Source organism: Theobroma cacao, chromosome 1 (assembly GCF_053813885.1).
Source record: "Theobroma cacao isolate CCN51 chromosome 1, ASM5381388v1, whole genome shotgun sequence".
Lineage (NCBI taxonomy): Eukaryota > Viridiplantae > Streptophyta > Magnoliopsida > Malvales > Malvaceae > Theobroma > Theobroma cacao.
In genome coordinates this window covers 2,959,546-2,980,881 of record NC_142639.1, presented here as the reverse complement: position 1 = coordinate 2,980,881, position 21,336 = coordinate 2,959,546, and the positions used below count along the sequence as shown (strand labels likewise).

General features: G+C 32.6%; 2 protein-coding genes across 2 annotated transcripts; one reads left to right on the top strand and one right to left on the bottom strand.

Moving 5' to 3' along the window:
• Positions 1–585: 585 nt before the first annotated feature.
• On the bottom strand, positions 586–4,765 carry LEJ2 (Cystathionine beta-synthase (CBS) family protein). Its single transcript, XM_007047280.3, has 8 exons — positions 4,421–4,765; positions 3,832–3,919; positions 3,665–3,729; positions 2,977–3,025; positions 2,514–2,563; positions 1,366–1,481; positions 1,095–1,152; positions 586–992 (listed from the first exon to the last, which is right to left on the bottom strand). Exons 1-8 carry the CDS (start codon positions 4,643–4,645, stop codon positions 918–920), a joined length of 726 nt encoding a protein of 241 aa, XP_007047342.3. The 5' UTR covers positions 4,646–4,765; the 3' UTR covers positions 586–917.
• A 3,020-nt stretch (positions 4,766–7,785) lies between these two features.
• On the top strand, positions 7,786–12,626 carry PAB4 (poly(A) binding protein 4). Its single transcript, XM_007047279.3, has 9 exons — positions 7,786–8,257; positions 9,453–9,571; positions 9,692–10,348; positions 10,471–10,548; positions 10,647–10,736; positions 10,971–11,108; positions 11,615–11,776; positions 11,908–12,111; positions 12,205–12,626. The coding sequence occupies exons 1-9, from the start codon at positions 7,975–7,977 to the stop codon at positions 12,448–12,450; spliced, it is 1,977 nt and encodes a 658-aa protein (XP_007047341.3). The 5' UTR covers positions 7,786–7,974; the 3' UTR covers positions 12,451–12,626.
• Positions 12,627–21,336: the final 8,710 nt, after the last annotated feature.

Here is a 21,336-nt window from a genome sequence, read left to right as displayed (position 1 = left end):
GTGCATCATGATGTTGGGTCCAACTTTTGATTGTGGGGATGCTTCTTTTCTTTTCTTTTTTTGGTTTTTGTTTCTGGAGTAACTTTGGGAAGACTTTGAAAACATGTTGTCAAATCGCCGCTCCTCCGTAACAATGCGAGCAACCATTTTTAACAGCTTTAAAGAAAACACCAATCTGATGAAAGGTTTTTTGACTTGTTTTCTTCTTCGTGTTCAGTTAACAACTTGCATGCCCACACCTTTGTACTACAGGACAGGACAAACTCTATTCAGTCCCCACAATCAGCGGAAGCAATATTGTTTGCTTGCAGTCATTCAGAATATTTAGTGCCCACAGCACTTTACGCCCTTATAGCCGTCTATTATTCAAAAATCCAAAACCCATATCGCTTTTCCACGTATTCACACTTTGCTTCCTTCCTATTAATCTCCGATGAAATGCTGATTTTTCTTTTATTTTTTTACATTATAAAATTCGAATAGCCAATTTGCCAAACCAAGAATACTGGTAGGAAATAAGAACCGTTGTTCGCTGGGTTGTTACAACCACGATAAAACGAGTTGAGCATCAGCTGGCAAATTCGGTTCAACAACCAACTGCAGCGGATTCTATTATAATTGCAACAGCATACAGGTGAACTACAACCTGCGACTCTATCAACATCATTTCATGTCCAAATCTATATGCAATGTTCTAAAAGCAGATACTAACATTAACAGTTATAAAATTATAAATGTTAATAATGTAAATGATATATATATTATACGAAGGCAGGACAAAATTGAATATATTAAGCACGTAAGCTCCTTCCTTCCAATCTTTTTCTTTGATAAATGGAGAAAGGCTAGCAGAGAAAATTTCATTCCTGCATTGCCCTATCGAATGCCTCAAAATTCCTTGAATGATGTTTCTCGAGTTATGCTTCGCCTTCAATAGCACGCTTTATTTGAAGGGCAGCTCTCACAACATTTCCTCTTGTGATGATACCGACCTTCGGAGAAGGAATTGAGCTTAGCAAACACCAGAAGAAAACATAGCAAACAAAAAGAGTTTAAACCCGAGGAACAATCGTTTATAATTTTCTTTCACTTACCAGCTTACCCTCAACATCAACAACTGGAAGTCGACGATATTTTGTCTCGAGCAATAATCTGAAATTTGATAAACCAATTAGAAGTTACGTTACAATGTATACAGTGAAGATGTGTTGGGCTTGGAGCAAGTGGTAGGATTATATGGATTTGGATGAAGATCTTAGATTTGAATCTCAATGCTTTCCTATTGTACCAAAAAATGAAAAACAGAAGCCGATATTAGAGAGTTAATCAATGAGCCAAAGAAAAGACAGAAGAAGTCTAATAGACCTAGCAGCATCCTCGAGGTTAGTTGTTTCTCGTACAACTACTGGAGCTGGTGTCATTAAATCACCAACCAGCTGGCCATTGGTTTTACTGAGTAACTTTTGTAGCTCGTGGAAAGTCTGCAAAATCGAGGACCCCTCAGTTGGAAATGTAAAAGTTAAACAACAAACACAAATGAGTTCTGGAGCCAGTTGCAGCAGACTGAAATAGACACAACCAAGTTATGCAACCTTCAAAGTAAATATCATCAAAATGGAAAAGATCTGTTTTGATCCACCACATTGCTATGCACCACTATAAGCACAGAGAACTAAGTTTGAACTTATCTTTCAATACAAGGGCACATTTTTTCATGTTAATATATAATAAAATTCATTGAAAATATTCTCATTTGCAAAAAAGTTTCCCGTCTTCTTGATTTATTCTCGAAGTACCACTTGCATTAGAAAACAATTATATAAAACAAGCACTAGATTTCACACTTGTATGGTGCAGCTTCATGCAAAAGAAATGCCCATGTCTAGCAAGTGAACTTCTCTGTGCTTGATATGAGATGAGATACAATACAAGTGGCTAAAGTTGAATATTTTAAAGGATAATTACATGCATGAAAGCTGAATGATGATCTGGAGGATTAAAAAACATGAACTACTCAAAGAAAAGATGTCGAAGATGGTTTAGCTTTCTGCCGTATAAACAACATATGCAGCAGCGGGGAAATTGTTTGATGAAAATTCAGGAAGCCATGAAGATAAGGCCATGGACACCATATTTTGGGTGACATTGTCACCGATAATTTAGTTTTACTGAATCTTACAGGAATTGGAGGGTACAGCAATTGCAACAACCTCAACTCTCTCAGTGATCTAGACAATAAGAATACATCTTATTACGGCAATATACACTTTCTCTTTTCCTTTTTTTTTTTTTGGTTGAGAAATATTATGGCATTATACTTTTCAAACCTTGAAATAGTTGCTATTTCCCCATTCCCTTTAATTTTCTTTTTTCTTTTTTGAAAAAAACCTCTGTTAGTGATGAGGCAGTTAAGAATAAAAGCTTTGGAAAAGAATAATATAAAACTCTGTAGAATGGTCATTGTTCCACTAAAATGATGCATCTATTTCAAGTAGAGAGCAGTTTTCACATACTTTCCAAGTGCTGTCAACTTCAGGAAACATGTCATTTTCAGTCCGTCGCCCTAGTTGAAGAATGAGTCAAAAGATGTAAGAAATTGCAATCATATTAAATAAGTTGGTTTCATAACAATCAATGCCTACTCTACTTTCTATCAGCCATTAGCAAGAACAAAGAAGTGATGGCATTCTTAGCATGGAATTGCCATAGGAAAACTTGCATCTCAGCGAATACAAACTGGCCCATGTTATACTATTAACAAATAAAAATCCTAAAAACCACAAGAAGGGGAAGTAATAAAAATTCAATGCTCAATTAAAACCGCAGTTTTCGATCATACCAAGGTAAAAAATTGTTGCTTACTTCTAATAGAACCGTACAGAATTATATTGAGTAGACAGATAGATAGTAGATAATAAGTAACAACTAAAAGAAAGATGAATGACACAGTGAAATTCATTAGATAATTTTATTTACCAGATATGGAGTCCAATGCTAACAAGTCATAATCGGAAACAAGTCCAACCTGCAGCATCAGAGAACATCTAATTATTCCAAAAGTAATACTTAATATACTAGGTCAACAAGATAAGGCAGATTTACAGACCAAACAAGCAAAACGGAAATTGACCACAAAAGTAAGGATGATGGTATATTGGAAAAAGAAGGCATCTAAATGTTGACACTTGAGACATTATGACATCGGAATGTGGAAGCAATAATGTTGTTGTTTTAGAAAGATAATGTGATTAGGCAAAGAAAGTCATCATATAGGCAGGACCATCTTTCCTTCACCCATCATATACTCACCTTAAAGTCTTAATGATGGAGAAAGGGAGGAACATATATGTGCATAACTACAGTCAATATTTGCTATCTTTTCATTCTAGTGTTTGCTTAAACCTAATGATTCAAGTATGAGTGTATGACTATAATTCCAGACTTGAAGAGTAGCATTCTACCCTTCATTGACAAGTTCAAAGGTCCAAGCCAACATTCACATTTGGGCCATGGGCCTAGTGGGACAATGCAAATACTAGGATTCCACTTATCAGGAAATGTCAGGATATCATGATAGTATAGAGTTTAAAGTTTAGAATTAATAATTAGCAAAAAAATATACAATTAGGAACTCATGACCAAGATTAGGGGTGAGATAACATACCAATTTCCAATCATCATCAATGACAGGAAAACCAGTGATTCTGTGTTCAACAAGAGTTTCCAATGCTGTTGGTGTTGGCACAAGCACAAGATCCATGCATTAGAACTTTTAAAAAGATTTTCAAAAATACAACATATTATAAGATATAAACTAAGCATAACAAATACCTTCATCAACAGTTGTTGTTGGCTTCACCACATGCAAATTCTCTTTCCTCGTCATAAAATCCCCTACCGTATATACTCCACCTGTTGGCTGCATTACCAACAAAGAAAGAAAAGAAATTAATATACAGATAGAGAATAAAGTTTGAAGACCATACAAACCATCTTCCCTTGTGGCCAATGCTAAACCCTATCGAATCAAAGTATTTTATGATTCAAACGGTTGTGTATAAAAATATACAGGAACAATAGAAAAAATTCAATCTAATGTATTTGCGTGAAGCATTAGAATTTAACACTACACTATTTGAGATGAATCTCAGACACATAAATTCCATGCATATAAATTGAAAAACTCTCCCTGAGGCCTGAGCTGTTTGGCTTCAAAGCAGTTCTAAAATCAGTATTAATTTAAGCTAAATTGACAAAAAATGGACATCCAAACATTAACAAGAAATATATAAATAATAAACAATAATAATAAATTGCTTGCTAATTCTTATAAGTAAAATTAACTAAAGATTTCTCATGTAACAAAAAGCAGAGTAAAGAAAAGCGATAAATTTGAAAGCGAATAGATAAGGTAACAAACCGAAACGGAGTTGGCGGTGAGAGTGCCGTTAGCAGCGACAACGGAAGTGGATGCCCTACGAGAGCCAGAGCCGGCGGTGACGGTGGATATGGGAAGGAGGAGACGGTGGACCGGACGAAAGATGAGTTGGCAAGGCATGTGGTGAATGGTAGCGGTGGAGGTGGAAGTGGAAGCGGCGCGTAGGCGCGTGAGAGAAAGGGATTCTGTGTGGAGAATTGAGTCCATTTTTTTCTATCCGCTTTTTCCCTTCAGTGACGGTGGCCTCGTCAGTGTTTGGATATTTTTGCCTTTTGGAGAGGAAAGTTGGGGAATTCGAAGAGGGCGAAAAGAAGAGTGACGGATTTGTTTTGAGGTGGAGATATAGTGATTAGCGAAGCCAAAGTAACCGACTTACGCTGATTTCGACTTTCGATTTTTGGCAAAGGTGAAAATTTTGAAGCGGCTGCTGGAACGGTTAAAATTTTTGCGTAAATTAATAATTCAATTTCCATCCAAATAAAATAAAAAAAAAGTGCATAATTACTATTTTTGATAATTATTTAATTTAATATTTAGACCATTTATAGAAAAACTTTCCTGAAAATGATCGTGGTTGTAAGTTTTGCTTTCCTAAAACACTGTGGTTTCTTTTGTCTCGATTAGAATCATATAAATAACTTCTATTTAAAGTTAAAATGTTAACTTTACTTATCAAAAATTAAGATGACTATACATATTCCAAACGACGAACACCAATGTCATGTGTCAAAATTTAAGCACAACCTTATGTAATTTTAAATTTTAAAAATATAATTTAAGTAAACTTTAAAATTTATAAAATAATTGGAGCAAAGAAAAAAAATAACATAAAGAGTTTTAGAGAAATAAAATATTTTGTATTTTTTTGAGATAATGACATAGATCTCATGTCAATAAGAGATGGGATTAATTTTAAATATATAAATATAAACTTTTTACTATTTATCAAGTATATTTTTTAGTTAAAAATATAAACCGATAACAATTGATATTAAAATAAACTCGAATTTTCATTGATGTAGCACCTCATGAAATATACAAAGATTAATATAGATTCGGACCAATGTAAGAGTTTCTCAATATGCTAGAATATCATAAATCTCAAATCAGTAAAAAATTGGATGAATCTTAAGTATGTAATTATAAATTAAACTATTTGTTCACACTTAAAGGTTTTTTCGTATTTTTATTAAATTAAATCAAAAGCCTATCTCTTTAAAAGAATGAAAGTTGAAAAAAAATAAGTTATAAAATGTCATGTAAAAAAATCGAAGCCACGGAAAGATAAAATAAATAATGTTTAACCTAATTCATATAATAAAATTTTAAATTTAATATCGTAAAATATAAAACATATATGAGTTAAAATTTGAATTTTATAAAAATACACGAAAAAATACGCTCACATGTTAAACACTATTTAAATTTGAACACTTAAGCTAATAGATTATAAGTTATTGTTACGTGTTATGTTCTTAATCTAAATATTTTTCTTCCATGTCTCCTCTTAATTGCATAAGAGATAAATAAACTCATGTACGAAGCTCAATCACATGAAATATGAAAGAAAAACCATACATATATATCACTTATTTATACATATAAATATAGAGAGACATGTATGTGTGTAAAGTTAGGTTTTTACACAATAAGTGTAAATATAAAATTTATTATTTTTTGAATGAAATAATTTAACATTTAATTTTATATAAAAAGGTTTTTTTTTGGTTAAATAACTCATTCTTCTGGCGTGTTCATAAATGACAATGAGAGAAAAAGTTATAAAATGTTATTACATTATAAATTAGTTTCATATTATACTAAACATTGGGTTTAGGCATTTAGTTAAAACTCTAGGGAGAAGAAAGACACAAATCATTATTATAACAATTTTAATATTTTTGTATTCCATTTAATTAATGATTTGAAAACAAATTGTTAAAAAGAAAAAAAAATATAAATCATTTTGATTTGAAAAACTTTTCATATTCTTTTAGTTACTATTGAATGAAATTTGTCGTGACTTTTGATCTTTCTTATTTAATTTATATAGAATTGCTGTGATATAAGAGAATGGAGATTTTATTCCACTAATATTTCATTTCCGTTTTTTTTGGTTTTCCTTTTTTATATTTTCTTGAAAATTTATTTCCTTTTTTATTTTAATTTTTTCCAATAAAATGAATTACCATCAATAAATTGTTTTTTAAGAGGAACTTTTCCATCTTTAGAAAGTTATTATATATATATTATTTAATTATTTGTAAGAAAATAAAAGTTAATTGCGAGGATGGGACAAAAGAAAACCTAATTATTTACAAAATTAAATTGGAAAATAAATAAATCACCCGAAAGATGTTTTTCTTATCTTGTTTCTTAAAAATTAAGTCTATTTTCTAAAAAAAATAAAACTTACTTTGTTGAATAAAAAAATGTTTTTATCATTAATTTTTTTTTCTTAACTGCTTTTCATTTTATTTTCTAAAAAAAATCAAACTTAATTAGTTGAATAAAAAAAATATGTATTTATCATTTTTTTCCTTAACTGCTTTTCATTTTTCAGTAAAACGCGGTAAAATGAATTACCATAAGTATATTGTTTTTAAATAGAAACTCTTCAGATTTGAGAAAAAATAGTTATATATTTTATTTAAGTATTTTTAAGGAATTAATAATTAATGATATTAATTATTTCCAAAATTAAATTAGAAAGAAATGAATCACTAGAAGATTAACCTTATCTTGTTTTACAAAGAAGAAATCTAATTTCTTTTAAAAAGAGAACTCAAGCTTTATTCTTTGAACGAAAGATACATACATTTGAAAAAGAAAATTAGCTTTAATCACATAACAGCCCTTGATCCCTATCTATTTTTAGTAATAAGTCACTCCGAGTTAGTATAAAATGTATAAATACAAAGAATTCAATGAATATGCAACACTTTTTTTATATGAAATCTTTTATTCTTCAATTTTTCCTAATTTGATCAAATCTTGCACAATAATATCTATCAATTTCAACATATTTGCAAAAAAGTTGATAATTTATTTCTGGCTAAAAGAAAATATTTAAATTGCATGGTTGAGATTTATTTATTTAGTAGTATTTATTATTGAAAAAGACTCTGACAATAGTATATATTATAATTTATTTATATAGTAGACAATCTCCCCTCTTTTACCCAAAAAGGTCGGAAAACGTCAAGCACCTCACGTGAAAATTAAATCAGAATGGGACCCAACAAAGGGAGAAAGAATCAACGGCAGAAATCTCATCAATCAAAAAAAAAAAAATTAGGGTTAGACAGTTGTCGCCTTGACCAACTTTCCCTACTATATAACCTCCCATTCTCTTACAATTCCGGTGCGGTGCCGCCCGTGCTGCCCAAAAATTAAAATTCCCCTTTCTTTCTCCTTTTATTTTTATCTCGAAAAAATTAAAAAAAAAACCCAGAATACTATCAGTTTTTTTTTGGTTTATCATTCCCATTTTCGAAGAAAAAAGAGGAAAAAACAAAAAAAAAGGCAAGGAGGTAATGTCGCAGTTACAAGTGCAGGGTCAGGCGGTTCCTGTGGCGGTGACGTCGCCGCCGCCGCCAGCACAGCAGCAGCAGCAGGTGGTGAATGGGGTGGCGGGTAATGGTGTGAATTTGACGACGTCGTTGTATGTTGGGGATCTTGATCTGAGTGTAACGGAATCTCAGCTTTATGATTTTTTTAGCCATGTGGGAACGGTAGTTTCGGTTAGGGTTTGCAAAGACTTGAGTAGCCGCCGTTCTCTTGGTTATGGTTATGTTAATTACAGCAACACCCATGAAGGTTACCTTCGCCTTTCCCTTTTATTTCACTTTTTGACTATTGGTCTTATTTTGTCCTGTTTGGATAATTTGTTTTTCATCTTTGTAATTTTTTTTTTAACATTTTTAAGTATAAGAAGCAAGATTACGATAGTTAACTAAAAATGAACGAATCACTAAGATGTATGGATTTGGTTTTTAAATGGATGTTATTTTATTTTATCCAAACTAGTGGTTTTGCTAGTTGCTTCCAAAAGCAAAAAAAAAGGGGTAAAAGAAGTAAAAGTAACAACTAAAGGTTGTCTTTTTATTAGTTTAACATGGGTTTAGAGTTATGAACTTATGGTGCAATGTCGTGTAGAATGTTCTGTTTTAGTTTTGAGTTTATATGTGGATAATCTTCTGTTGCTGCATTGCATTGAGAAGATATTGGTCAGTTATAGCTACTAGTGACTATTATCTCTTTGAGTTTAGTTTTTATTGTGTTTGATAGACTTAAGAAACAGTAGGAACTAAAAGATAAATTGAAAGGAATAGTAGGTCCATTTGTCCCTGAAAAATATTTTGCTGAAGTTGTTGTGCTGTCTTGGTCCAACTAAGTTAGAATGATGTTAATATAGAGTATGTAGGATTGGCAAAATTTCATTTCTGACATCATAAAAGCAAGCATTTTGCTTAATACTGAGATTTACCAATAGATTTGTCTTTTATCGTTCATAAACTGAACTAGCTGTTAGAAGTGATTTGAGCTTAAGTCATTCAGTTGGTTACTACATTGCCATACTCATCAATGTAAATGTGTTAGTAGCTAATGATTAGTTGGATAATTGCAGGAAGATTGGGTTAGCATTGTTATGTCTTTTTATTTTTTGGATAGGGGGTTGTGGGAGGAGAATTCTAATATGTATTGGTTGTCAAATTGTTTCTGCCTGATTGCATCTGTGGCGTCATCACTAATCTTTGCTTACTGCCAAACAGCAATTTTTTGCATTTCTTTCTGTCAATCCTGTAAGTTGAATAATGAAGTTTTAGACCTTCTATTCCTTTTCACTTGCATTGGGTGAGAGCACCTGCATGAATGCATGAACAACTGTAGCTATTATTGGCAACATGACTGTCTTTGCTGCTTTTGATCTCGTACTAAAAATTTATATTTTTTAATTCACTATCAGAGCATCCATATTTGCTGATACCTTTCTGTGCATTCTTCGTAACAGCGGCACGGGCGTTGGATGTACTGAATTTTACTCCTATCAATGGCAAGCCAATTAGGATTATGTATTCTAACAGGGATCCTACTGTCCGTAAAAGTGGATCAGGAAATATATTTATCAAGGTACCTGTCTTCTCCAATGCCTCTGATAATATTCTCTCGAACCCTCTTATATCATATACTTTTTGTTGAACCCCTTCTGATTGATTCTGATTTTAATTCTTTATCTCCTTTTCTTGATAGAATTTGGACAAGACAATTGACAACAAAGCTTTACATGACACATTTTCTACATTTGGGAATATTCTATCTTGCAAGATAGCTACTGATCATTCTGGCCAGTCTAAAGGATATGGGTTTGTGCAATTTGATACTGAGGAGTCTGCCAAAAATGCAATTGATAAGCTGAATGGTATGCTACTTAATGACAAACAAGTTTTTGTTGGACCCTTCCTTCGTAAACAGGAAAGAGAGTCTGCTGCAGACAAGACAAAGTTTAACAATGTTTATGTAAAGAATCTGTCAGAATCAACAACTGACGAGGATTTAAAGAATGTATTTGGTGAATATGGACCTATAACTAGTGCTGTGATCATGAGAGATGCAGATGGTAAGTCAAAATGTTTTGGATTTGTCAACTTTGAAAATCCTGATGATGCTGCTCGAGCTGTTGATTCTCTCAATGGAAAGAAGTTTGATGATAAAGAATGGTATGTTGGGAAGGCTCAGAAGAAATCTGAAAGAGAGATGGAATTGAAGGGGCGGTATGAGCAGAGTTTAAAGGAAACTGCAGACAAATTTGAAGGACTGAATTTGTATGTTAAAAACCTAGATGATAGCATTGATGATGATAAGCTTAGGGAACTGTTCTCAGAATTTGGTACAATCACTTCATGCAAGGTTTACAACATGGTTCCGTCTTAGTAAATTCCATTTTCAGTTTGCAGCATAAAACTTATCCATATTTTACTTCATTTTCCCTTCCTTTTCTCTCTTTATCCCCTCTCTTTGGGGCTTAACAGGTTATGCGTGACCCTAATGGTATAAGTAGAGGCTCAGGCTTTATTGCCTTTTCAACTTCTGAAGAAGCATCTCGAGCTGTAAGATATTTTGTTATTTTCATTTTCCCAAGTAAAAGTTTTTGAATAGTATATCTTTTTCCTTTTTCTTATGTCCTGACTTTTGTTCTCTGTTGTAGCTTGTGGGGATGAATGGCAAAATGGTAGTTAGTAAACCACTTTATGTTGCCCTTGCACAAAGGAAAGAAGAAAGGAGAGCTAGGTTGCAGGTATTCAAATTAGTAGTTTCTTTCTCATACTGTTGGGTCTCACGGACATATAAAATAATTGTGCAAATATCTGATGAGCTCATTGAGCTGATTTGTCTTTGTTGGGTATTGATGCTTACTTAAGAGACTAGGTTTTTATGTTTTGTTGATGGATGTTGAGTTAAAATCAGCATAAGCTATGTATGGTTTAAGGTACGGATGGTATTTATATATATTCTTTTGCTCTCTGTACAGGCACAGTTTTCTCAAATGCGTCCTGGTGCAATGGCACCTGGTGTTGGCCCTCGGATGCCCATGTATCCTCCTGGTGCTGCAGGTCTTGGACAACAACTATTCTATGGTCAAGGCCCTCCTGCTATAATTACTCCCCAAGTAATACAACTTGCTTATTGGTTGTTTACATCCCTCAATATCTGTTGATTATTCAGTTTTATGGTGCATCTCAATATTTTTCTCTGCTTCTCTAAGGTTGAAGTTTGTTCACATATATATGTTTGTTTAAGTGCTGTTTATTTATTCTGAGGTACTAGGAGGATCTTAAGTTATAACCTTAGGAACTGCTATCAGTAAATTCTTTGGTTTACGTTTGGTATAATATGTACTCACTAATTAGTTTATTGGAATTCTTTTAATTTGAGAGGTTTCAAGCTTAACTTCTGTTTGAGTTTGTTTCTTAAGCAATTTTGGTTGACAATTCATATTTCATCTGTGATTTTGCTGGCACTAATTCTTAACTTCTGCTGTCCTTTTATTATGGGAGCTGTGACCACTCTTTGTTACTTCATATTATTGCAAGACTTGTCACTGTCCATTCTGTTGTCCATTATGGGTTTTTTTTGGATGCTATTAGTTGATCACTTTTCTGTAATTTATATCAGCCTGGTTTTGGGTATCAGCAGCAACTAGTTCCTGGCATGAGGCCAAACTTTTTCATGCCAATGGTTCAGCCAGGACAGCAGAATCAGCGCCCAGGAGGCAGGCGATCTGGAGCTGGCCCCATGCAACAAACACAGCAGCCACTTCCCTTCATGCAGCCACAGGTTGGTGAAAATCTAGCATCTTGATATTCTTGATTGTTTCTCTTTTTCACTTCTCTGTTTCAACATACCCTTCCTTTTTTGGCCTGTATTAGATTCTTACCAAGATTTATTTGTCTTGATGCTGATTGCAGATGCTTCCTAAGGGGCGTGTCTACCGTTATCCCCCAGGTCGCAACATGCCTGATGTTCCAATATCTGGTGTTCCTGGAGGTATGCTTCCTGTTCCTTATGAGGTGGGTGGAATGCCATTCAGAGATGCTGCATTTTCACAGCCCATGACAACTGGGGCTCTGGCTACTGCTCTTGCAAATGCAACACCTGAACAGCAGAGGACAGTAAGTGTCTGTCTTTTATCACATTTATGGACAGATAATTGTACTGTGTATTCATACTTGTCTAGCTGTCTTTTGACAATTTTTTTGGTGCAGTTGCTGGGAGAAAATCTATACCCACTTGTAGACCAGCTGGAGCATGAGAATGCAGCAAAAGTGACAGGCATGCTTCTAGAGATGGACCAGACTGAGGTTCTACACCTGCTTGAGTCACCAGAAGCTCTGAAAGCCAAAGTTGCAGAGGCTATGGAAGTTCTAAGGAATGTTGGTCCACCACAGCAGAAAGCCAATAGCACAACTGATCGGATGGCCTCATTGTCTCTAAATGACAACCTTGTCTAATGGCTCTGGTGTTGCATACATTTAACTATTTGATCCATCAAATAAGTTTTTAAGTGTGGCTTTGTTTTGTGTTAGGGATTTGCTCAATAAATTGGAGTCAGCTGGATTTTATTGAACTTGGATTTTTAAGTTGTGTTTTTTTGCTTTTATATCTAGACATATTTCAGTTTGCAAGAGATCTAGTTTAAATCAGTTTGGGTGGTTCTTAATTTTCTCTGGCGGTCTATACTGTGTGCTAGGCAATGCTTTCTGACGAGGAGAGAAGCCAACTTCACTTTGTCTAAAGCCCTTATGTGAATTGACATTTTAGTATCATTGGTTAGTGATCGTCGCGTTACATTATTAGTTTCTTTGCGTTGTTAGCATCCTCATCCCTCTCTTCATGAGAAGCATGAGAATAGAAATCCTCGGTTCTGCATGTTAGTGCAAGCTTAAAACTTGAATCCAGTTCAAATTGAACTTGGTTTTCCAGCTTGAACATTGCTGACTATGGAGCGAGCCTCTGTTGAATTCCAGGTTTAAACACCGCCCAAAATTCTTCAAGCCCATTGCCTTCCAATGGTTGCATTTGTTTAAAGCCTGGGAGCCGAAATAGCTGGGTTAATATATGCAAATAGGGATGAGGCGTCAGAAATTCAGAAAAATCTATCAGTTTTTCTGATTTAATCATTTGATATAATGCAAAATAAAACGGCATATCATCTTCTGCTGTAGATGATTCATTATATGAAGCAGGACCCTAATGTCTGACTCAGTTAATGGAGAAGTGGAAACACATAGTAATAATGATGGCATCACTACCAGTGCCAGGCCACATACCCCTTATCAACTGTTGGCTAATGACATTTTAACCGATAACCCTGATCATATCATTCCTGGTTTGATGAGAGATTGGGACTCTTTGTTGTTCTCAGGCCAGCTCAACCAAAGGAATGATGGGACAGACAAGCTTCAGGACAAATATCTCCTCTTAGATTCTAGTTCCACAGCCACAGCCAGTGAAGTCTTATGATAAGGTTTAGCTTGCAATGTATTTGTAAGCCCGCAAAACGAGCCGAGCCCATCTAAAAGTTTGTACAGAACAAGTTGTACTCAACCCCACGTAACATGTTCGCAGCCCTATACCCTAGTGGTCTAGCCAGTAACCAAAGGTACAGCATGAACAATAATTCTCAATTAAGACTTAGGCTCAAATAGGGCGTAGCTAGGCTGCATCCTTCCAATTTTATAGACTAGCCTAGGAAGAAAATGAGCCCCAAATTGTACCATTCGGATGGCTACCTGAGTTTGACCTGGACCAACCTAGCTACGGGTTTAAAGCCAACTCACCAACTAGAAAAACTCTTATCCTCTCAATCAAAGAAATTTAGGGTGCTTAACTCCTGCTTAATTTCTAACTGACTTGGTGCCAAGTGCTAACTTCTTCTGGCAAGTTAAACCTAAAAACTATGTTCCCTAAATTATGGCTTCCAAGTTCTGAACCCAATCTTTTAGAGTAGTTCAATCTTTGCGTCCCCTAAAATTGTTTAGACAACTGCTTAGGTAGGGCGCAGGCCGGCTGTGAACCTAACATCTTTTCGACTCCACAATTTGCCTTTAAAACATTCTGCCGACATGATTTTCTTTTTCTTTTCTATTTTTCAGTGGTTGAATTTTAATTTGTCATCTTCTCATCTCTTGCAAGTGACAAATTTTTATTTTGTACTGTTAAAGAGTTGATAGGCAACTTCCTCTCTTTCTTAAATAAAATGATTAAATACAGACCTAGCAACTAGACAATGCAAAAAAGTTTGATGACAATTCTCTTTACGACTTTCCAATAAAATAAAGATTCATGTGTTCAATATAATTTTTAAGGAATTACACAAATAAAAATTCCTAAGATGTATAGAATATTTGTTTGATTTAGCAATTTTTAACACTATTTATTAATAGATTGATAGTAGTAGATCTGGTAATTTTGTACGTAATATAGAATTATAATATAAATACGATACGGATTTAAATGAGTTTGAATTTAGATTAATTGTATTTTATGTATTGATCGTATCGAACCCACTTACAATCAATTAATCATGTTATCATATATTCGTATGACTTGTAACCTGTTTATTAGTCATTTATTTAATCTTATTAGCGTGTCCTATAGATATATTTAATGCACAATTAAGATCATTTATTAATTTATATAAATACTAATAGTTTTATGATAATTAAAATTTATTGCTATTGAATTTTATTATATTTGATATATATTAAGATATTTATAATTTTTTATTATAAATTTAAATAACAAAATTTTACTTATACATATTTTAATTTAATCATTTTAATTGTGTTAATTATAGACAAGGACTCATCCTTACTTCTATCCAATTAGAAATGCTGAAAGCAACAGAATTCATACCTAGCATTACCAAATCCATGATGCCGTCAAGACATGGCATATTTTTTGTGCTTGGTTGGATCCTGGCTTTGTAGTCTAACTAATGAATTTAATGTAGGTGGTTGAGCTTAAAGTTAGAAGTCTTTCAATGTTTTTTTGTGATTTTCGTGTCTCTCCCAAGGGAAATTTTAGTTGACTCCGACTTTCATATTTGTCCAACTTTTGCTGACAATCATATTTGTGTTCTTCATATGGGAAACAATTCTTAAATCCGATTTCAGTGTGCTCCTTACTACTAAACCATAGATCTGATCTTTGGTGTCAACTATATTATGTTTTAAAAAAAAAATTATGTTAATCATATAAATTATGTATTAATCGTATCAATCGTATACATTAATAATAAATAATATAAATTTTAATCGTATTAATTGTTTCGTGTCATATATCCGATATATTAAATAAACATGTCGTGTCATGTCATGTTACACATTTATTAAATATATCTATATATATGTTTAAAATTTTGACACGATTAATTAATCATGTCATATTCATATTTATTCATATAATTATTAATAGCTTATGTTTACACAATATGATTAAGACACAAATGCCTAAATTGTCAAATCTAATTAGTAGTACTACTTAATTACCCTTACCAGCAAATAAATGTGATAACAAAATTTAATAATAATTAATATATATGTGTTTATTAGTAAAAGCTCTATATATACACACACTAGGTGTTAAATAAATGTATTTTTCATGAACATAGTATTCAATTTCGTTGTGTATATCGAATCATTTATTATTTGTTATCTTAATTTTTCAGTAATGTTAGGAGTTTGCAATTTGTAAACAAATGCTTTTTCGACGTCATTCAATTGAATTTTTTAAAATTATTTTTAAAAATTTTAAATTTTTTTATTATTTAATAATATTTTTATATATTTTTTTAAAGCAGATAAATTTTTATCATTAACAGTTGATTATTTGCTATTAATTAAAATATCATTTATTATTTTTATGTCGAGTGTTATTGACGTAACGTTGAAGTAGATAATGAAAATGTCTCACTATAACATGTCAGCATGTCACGTTAAAGATTTGATTAAATGTAATAAAAAATAAAAATATATTTAAATTTTTAAAAATAAATTAGAGATTTTTTAAAAAGATTAACCAATATTCATTCATGAATAACTTGTAAAAAGAGGGAAAAAAAATCTGTAAATGTAATGTAAAGGCCAAAACTTAAGAAAATGAGGTTTGTATAGCCAAATTTTCGACCTTTTCGTTTCCGTGGAGAGGGGATATCAACTGAAAGGTCCACATCCGTCGTGTTGAATGGTGTTCGTCTGGATGCAGTGTATGGCTCACATACACTCTCTTTTTCTTCTTCTCGACAAAGTGACGGACCGTGATCCAGACACTTGCCCTACTAAGGTTTTTTTTTTTAATATTATTATTTAGGTACTATCACGAATTGCCATTTTAGGAAAGTTTCCAAAACGAGCCCAATAATTTGAGCACCCACCACCTTTCTGATTATATACTTTTATCATTTGAACAAGAGATCAATGTGAACCGATTGAACCCACGTTAAACAATAATGTGTGTGTACCTTTAAATAGTAGTATCATATATAATGTCAGACGGGTGATCTCACATGTCTTTGATTAAAAGAAAATTTATTTCTTTTTTTTTTTCAAGATGTTGACTAGAATTCGTAATTATTTGATATCACAATCAAATTTATTACTTTTTTTTTATTTTTTAAATAAAAATAAAAAAATTAATGAAATTTTTCTACTTGCATTAACGGAATATTTCATGAAATATTTAATTTTATTTATTTTATCTAAAAATCAACGAAACAGAAAGTGCAATGTTAAAAATGCAATAAAATTGAAGTATAGCTATAGAATTTAATCTCAATCCCTAATTATGCAATTTGGAAAGTGGAACTAATTACTATCTAAATTCATTCAGCTTCTCAATCTAAGTAAAGATATTTGAAACTTTGACATTGTTTCCCATAAAAGGAACGGTTTGGGTATCAAACGGTGGTTGCAAATGACAAGTACAGACGGGAAAAATAATTGCTGCTAAGCCAGGACGAAGAACGGACCCCATATATATATATATATATATTCTGCTCATCTTTGTGGCTGATCTTTGCTTTAAGAATACAAGAGATTTCCTCGTATGGATCAAGTAGGAGTAAGGGGAGGTCCAATCATGAAAGATAGCAAGTGTAAGTTATAATATACAAAAACACAAAAAAGAGCAGCATCTAGGCCTTTAACTGAAATATGCTATGCATGTCCATGTGCATGAACTTGTTGCTACCTCCATTTCTGCTGCGTTTTCCACCACAAAAGGCATTTGGGTAGGGTTTGATGCCTTTGCCTTGCCCATCTGGTCCCCCCTATTTTCCTTGCCTCTCATCACTTTTTTGCCGTGTTGACAACACAATAGTAAGTTGTTGTTTGCAACATATGACATCTAAATAATGGACTATTTTTCTATATATTATCGGTAGAGTTTTTTATTCCACAAGCTGGAAGAATATTGTCATTGTCAGATATCTTTTTTTTTATCGTATTAATTTATTAATTAATTTTAAATACATTTTAATGAGATACATGACACTTCTTTAACCTAGTTTGGAGTTTAAAAACTTCACTAATGAGGTATAAGACAATAATCCCATAAATAATATAACAAGCAACCTCTGATTTATTTTTCTAGTTTTACCAAATTGAGAGGAGAGAGGGTTAGTGACTTAATGCAACCAAATAATTACCTTCTTTTTTTCTAGGACAATCTGAACCCATTAATTGATTTCAAACGTTATTTTTTTTTATTTTATTTTTCCCGGAAAATATCGAGAGTTATAGTAGTAAGGTTAGAAAATCGGAGAACTGGATCGTCATTTTTCTAGGATTTTGGGACCATATGGTGATGAATTTAAGGGGTTTTTGGGACCATCGTAGTGATGAATTTAGGGGGTTTTGGGGGCCACCTAGGGGTGAATTTAGGAGTTGTAGGACCACATATTTTTTGGACAGAATGCAAAGGATTTGAAGTGTCATACAGTTTGTTAAGGTTCAAACAACGTGTTAAATTGAACTTTTGTTCCTGCAATGCTAGCAAATTAAAACCTACAAGTTAGACTGCTGGGATGTACGAATATCGTAGTTGTAAAACGTACTCTTGTGTTTTTTGTTGCGTTGAAATACTATAGACTATATTCCTCTCCAAGTTGGTGCAGGCTTTACGACTTTTTAGCTCAAGTTCTCAGCCAAAAATAATCAGGTTGGACAAAAGTTATTCACTGGAAGACATTAATTCTCTACCACAAGGGATAAAAACTATGCCAATAAAGAGCTTTATCTCTTTATGTATTTATCAACTAACTTTTCACCATCAGTATCATGCTTGTGATTTATTTAATGAGTATCCATTCCCCAAGTTTCAGTTTCTCTCCTCCACAGAGTTTGTATAAACTCCTAACATCAATTTTATAACAGAAAATTTTCCTACAATGACAAGTAATTAATCTTTTATTATTTCTTATTCTTGTTCTTAAAGTTCATATTTTTTGTAAATAAAAGTTTGGTGAATACTACTTAGATTTAACTCTTTGATACTTGTTTTAATTTATTATTTGCCAAGGCTTTGTTAATAATTAAATTAGAGAAAGAGAGGGAGCGAGAAAGAACAAAAAGAAAGAGGGAGAAGAGGGGGGCAGGAGGGGGGACGCTTATACTCCTAGTTCCCTGTCCAACATGTGTCACAAGTTCTCTTCTTTCTCTCCACCCTTTACTCAAACTTTTACAACCGACAAGACAAAACCACACTCTTGTCTCTGATACAAAACAATATTCTTTCTGTTGAAGGTAAAGATCAAATTATACGATTAATTTTTATATTTTGTTAAAATAATGAATTTAATGTTTATATAATAATTTATAAATATTAAATTTATGTATTTTTTAAAATTAATAATATCAATTCAGTCGTTAATTATTTTACTTGATATTAACAAAATATTATCACTAAAAATCAAACAAATAATCCTAAAATGATCTAGTACTGTGCACCACCCCATCATCTTTTCAAACAAAAAGAAAAAAAAAATCTTTTTGCCAGCAGACCAGGAATCCTCCTTCCAATTGCCAAAAAATTATAGCAGCATAATAGTAGTAGTATATTTAATTATTGGTGTGAAACAACATATGTTCATGGGACAATGTGGGGCTCAAAACATCATATCTTTCTACCCCACCAGTCGACCTGTACGTTTAATCCAACAGTGAATTAGGTTACCTTATTAAAATCTTTAATACTAGACAAAAAAAAAACCAAAAATTAAATTCCCTCTTCTCTGTATATGTTAATCTCTGACTCGTACTTGTATACATTAACTCACATCCTTTGTTTTTAAGAGTAAAATTATAGATATAGTTGGACCAACAATTTTAATACAGACAAAAAAAGTATAATAATTAGATATACTCACATGCGTCACGTTGTGTATTCTTCTCTTGATTAAGTGATATACTCAGAAACCTTATCTTCGTGGGGGGGGCTCGCTCAGAGTCAACAGTGTAGATTTGCCCAGAAAGGTTGGGAGAAGATACTACGGACACCGTCCGATGTTTCATCGCTGTTATATGAATACATAAATATCTCAACAAATACATGTTCCAGCTATGCCACAGGGAAATATGATCCTGGGAATCTGCACAATCTGGAAGGCATGCAATCAAAGTTGTGTAGATTCCATTCCATGTCTTGTAATATTTGGATAACTTTTCTTATATCCAGACCAAGGAAGTGTTTCGTATAGAGTCCATTGATTCTGATGCAAGAAATAAGTTTTATGTATAAAAAAATCTGAGAAGGGGTTTAAAAGGATCACCATGGTTGAACAATGGAATGATTCGATACCTAATTGAAAAGATTGAAATGAAATCCTTTAGACTTGTGATGAATGGAGAACACTATTAGCTTTCAGTTGCCATGTCTCAAACAACATATCACTTCAATCGCAAAAAGGAAAGTTGTTCAATCTTGTTATGATGAAAACGAAAGGTTGCTTGCCCCCACTATCAATAAAATAAAATAAAGCACTTTGAGCAGGATTTTTCATTCTCATCAATCAACTAATCAAATCAACACATTTTATTTTTTTAAATAATAACCGCCATATTTCTTACGATATGTTATCTTTTTAGATTTTTTGATATCTGATATCATATTATTAATATTTAAAAAAATTAATATATGTTAAGCTAAGTAATCGACCGGCTCAATGATCGAACCCAGAGCCCCTCTGTTCTGGAAATTGACTGATGGATTGATGGGGATCTTGGGCAGATCTTGAAACAACTTGTCCTGAATGAAAAGTTAATAAAATCCTACGAAAACCCATTTTTTCTAATAATCATCTCTAAATATATTTATATATATCTCTCTGAAATCTCATTGGATTCCTCGGGAACCCGCACAGTCTTTTAAACACTTATAATTCCAACAAAATAATAAAATAAAATATATTATTAGTCATATGATATTGGGATTCGATTGTTTCCCATTTATAGCAAGTAGACATGAAGAGCCTATCACATAAACTTTGCTTAATTAAATATTGATTTTTATTTTGCTGATGTGAATCACAGGGGAAACATCTGTTGCTGCAGTTTGGGTGCAAGGTGTTCTAATTTTTGCTGTTTTTCATGTGTTAACTTTTTTCAAAGGTGAAATGTTGTGCGACGTGGAAGCCTGTTCATCATTAACTTTATTTTGGCCCCTTTTGCCCACATGCTTATATTTTCTATATTTAGAAATGTAAGTGGATTTCATTTATTCTGTACTATGATTGTTGTTTTTATTATTTTTTAAATATAACTTTAATCAAAATAATAAATCAACTACAGACAAAATACAACAAAAAATGAAATCTTATTAAATAAAATTAAAAATAATTATCGTTCGGTATACCTCTTAATCACAATTAGTCCTTATTAACTATTCTATTTGTAAAGGGTTAATTTGATTCAATTCTTTATTCAAGTAGCTTTAAGTTAAAAACCTAAATAGAACCACTTGCATAATTAAACCGGTCCTTTGTACTGTTACAGGGTTTGGTGTAGCAAGTGCTCTCTCCTTTACATAGTTAAACTGACTTTATTACAGAACATTAGACCTAATTAAGTTAACTTAGTTATGAAATATTCCGTTAATGGAAGAAACTTAATTTAGAGACTTGACGAGATCATTAATGATCATCAATCTAATTATGATTATTACTTTTTAAGAGAATGATCATTTACAACTACCACATCACGTGATTGTGGTAATCTCTATTCTAATCCCTGCTCAAATGTAATTTTCATTGGGGACTTTAGGTCGTCCATTTGAAGACAAAGTGCTTGACAACACAACTAAATCTAGGTTGATGCCCAAAGACGTTTAAAACAATTGTA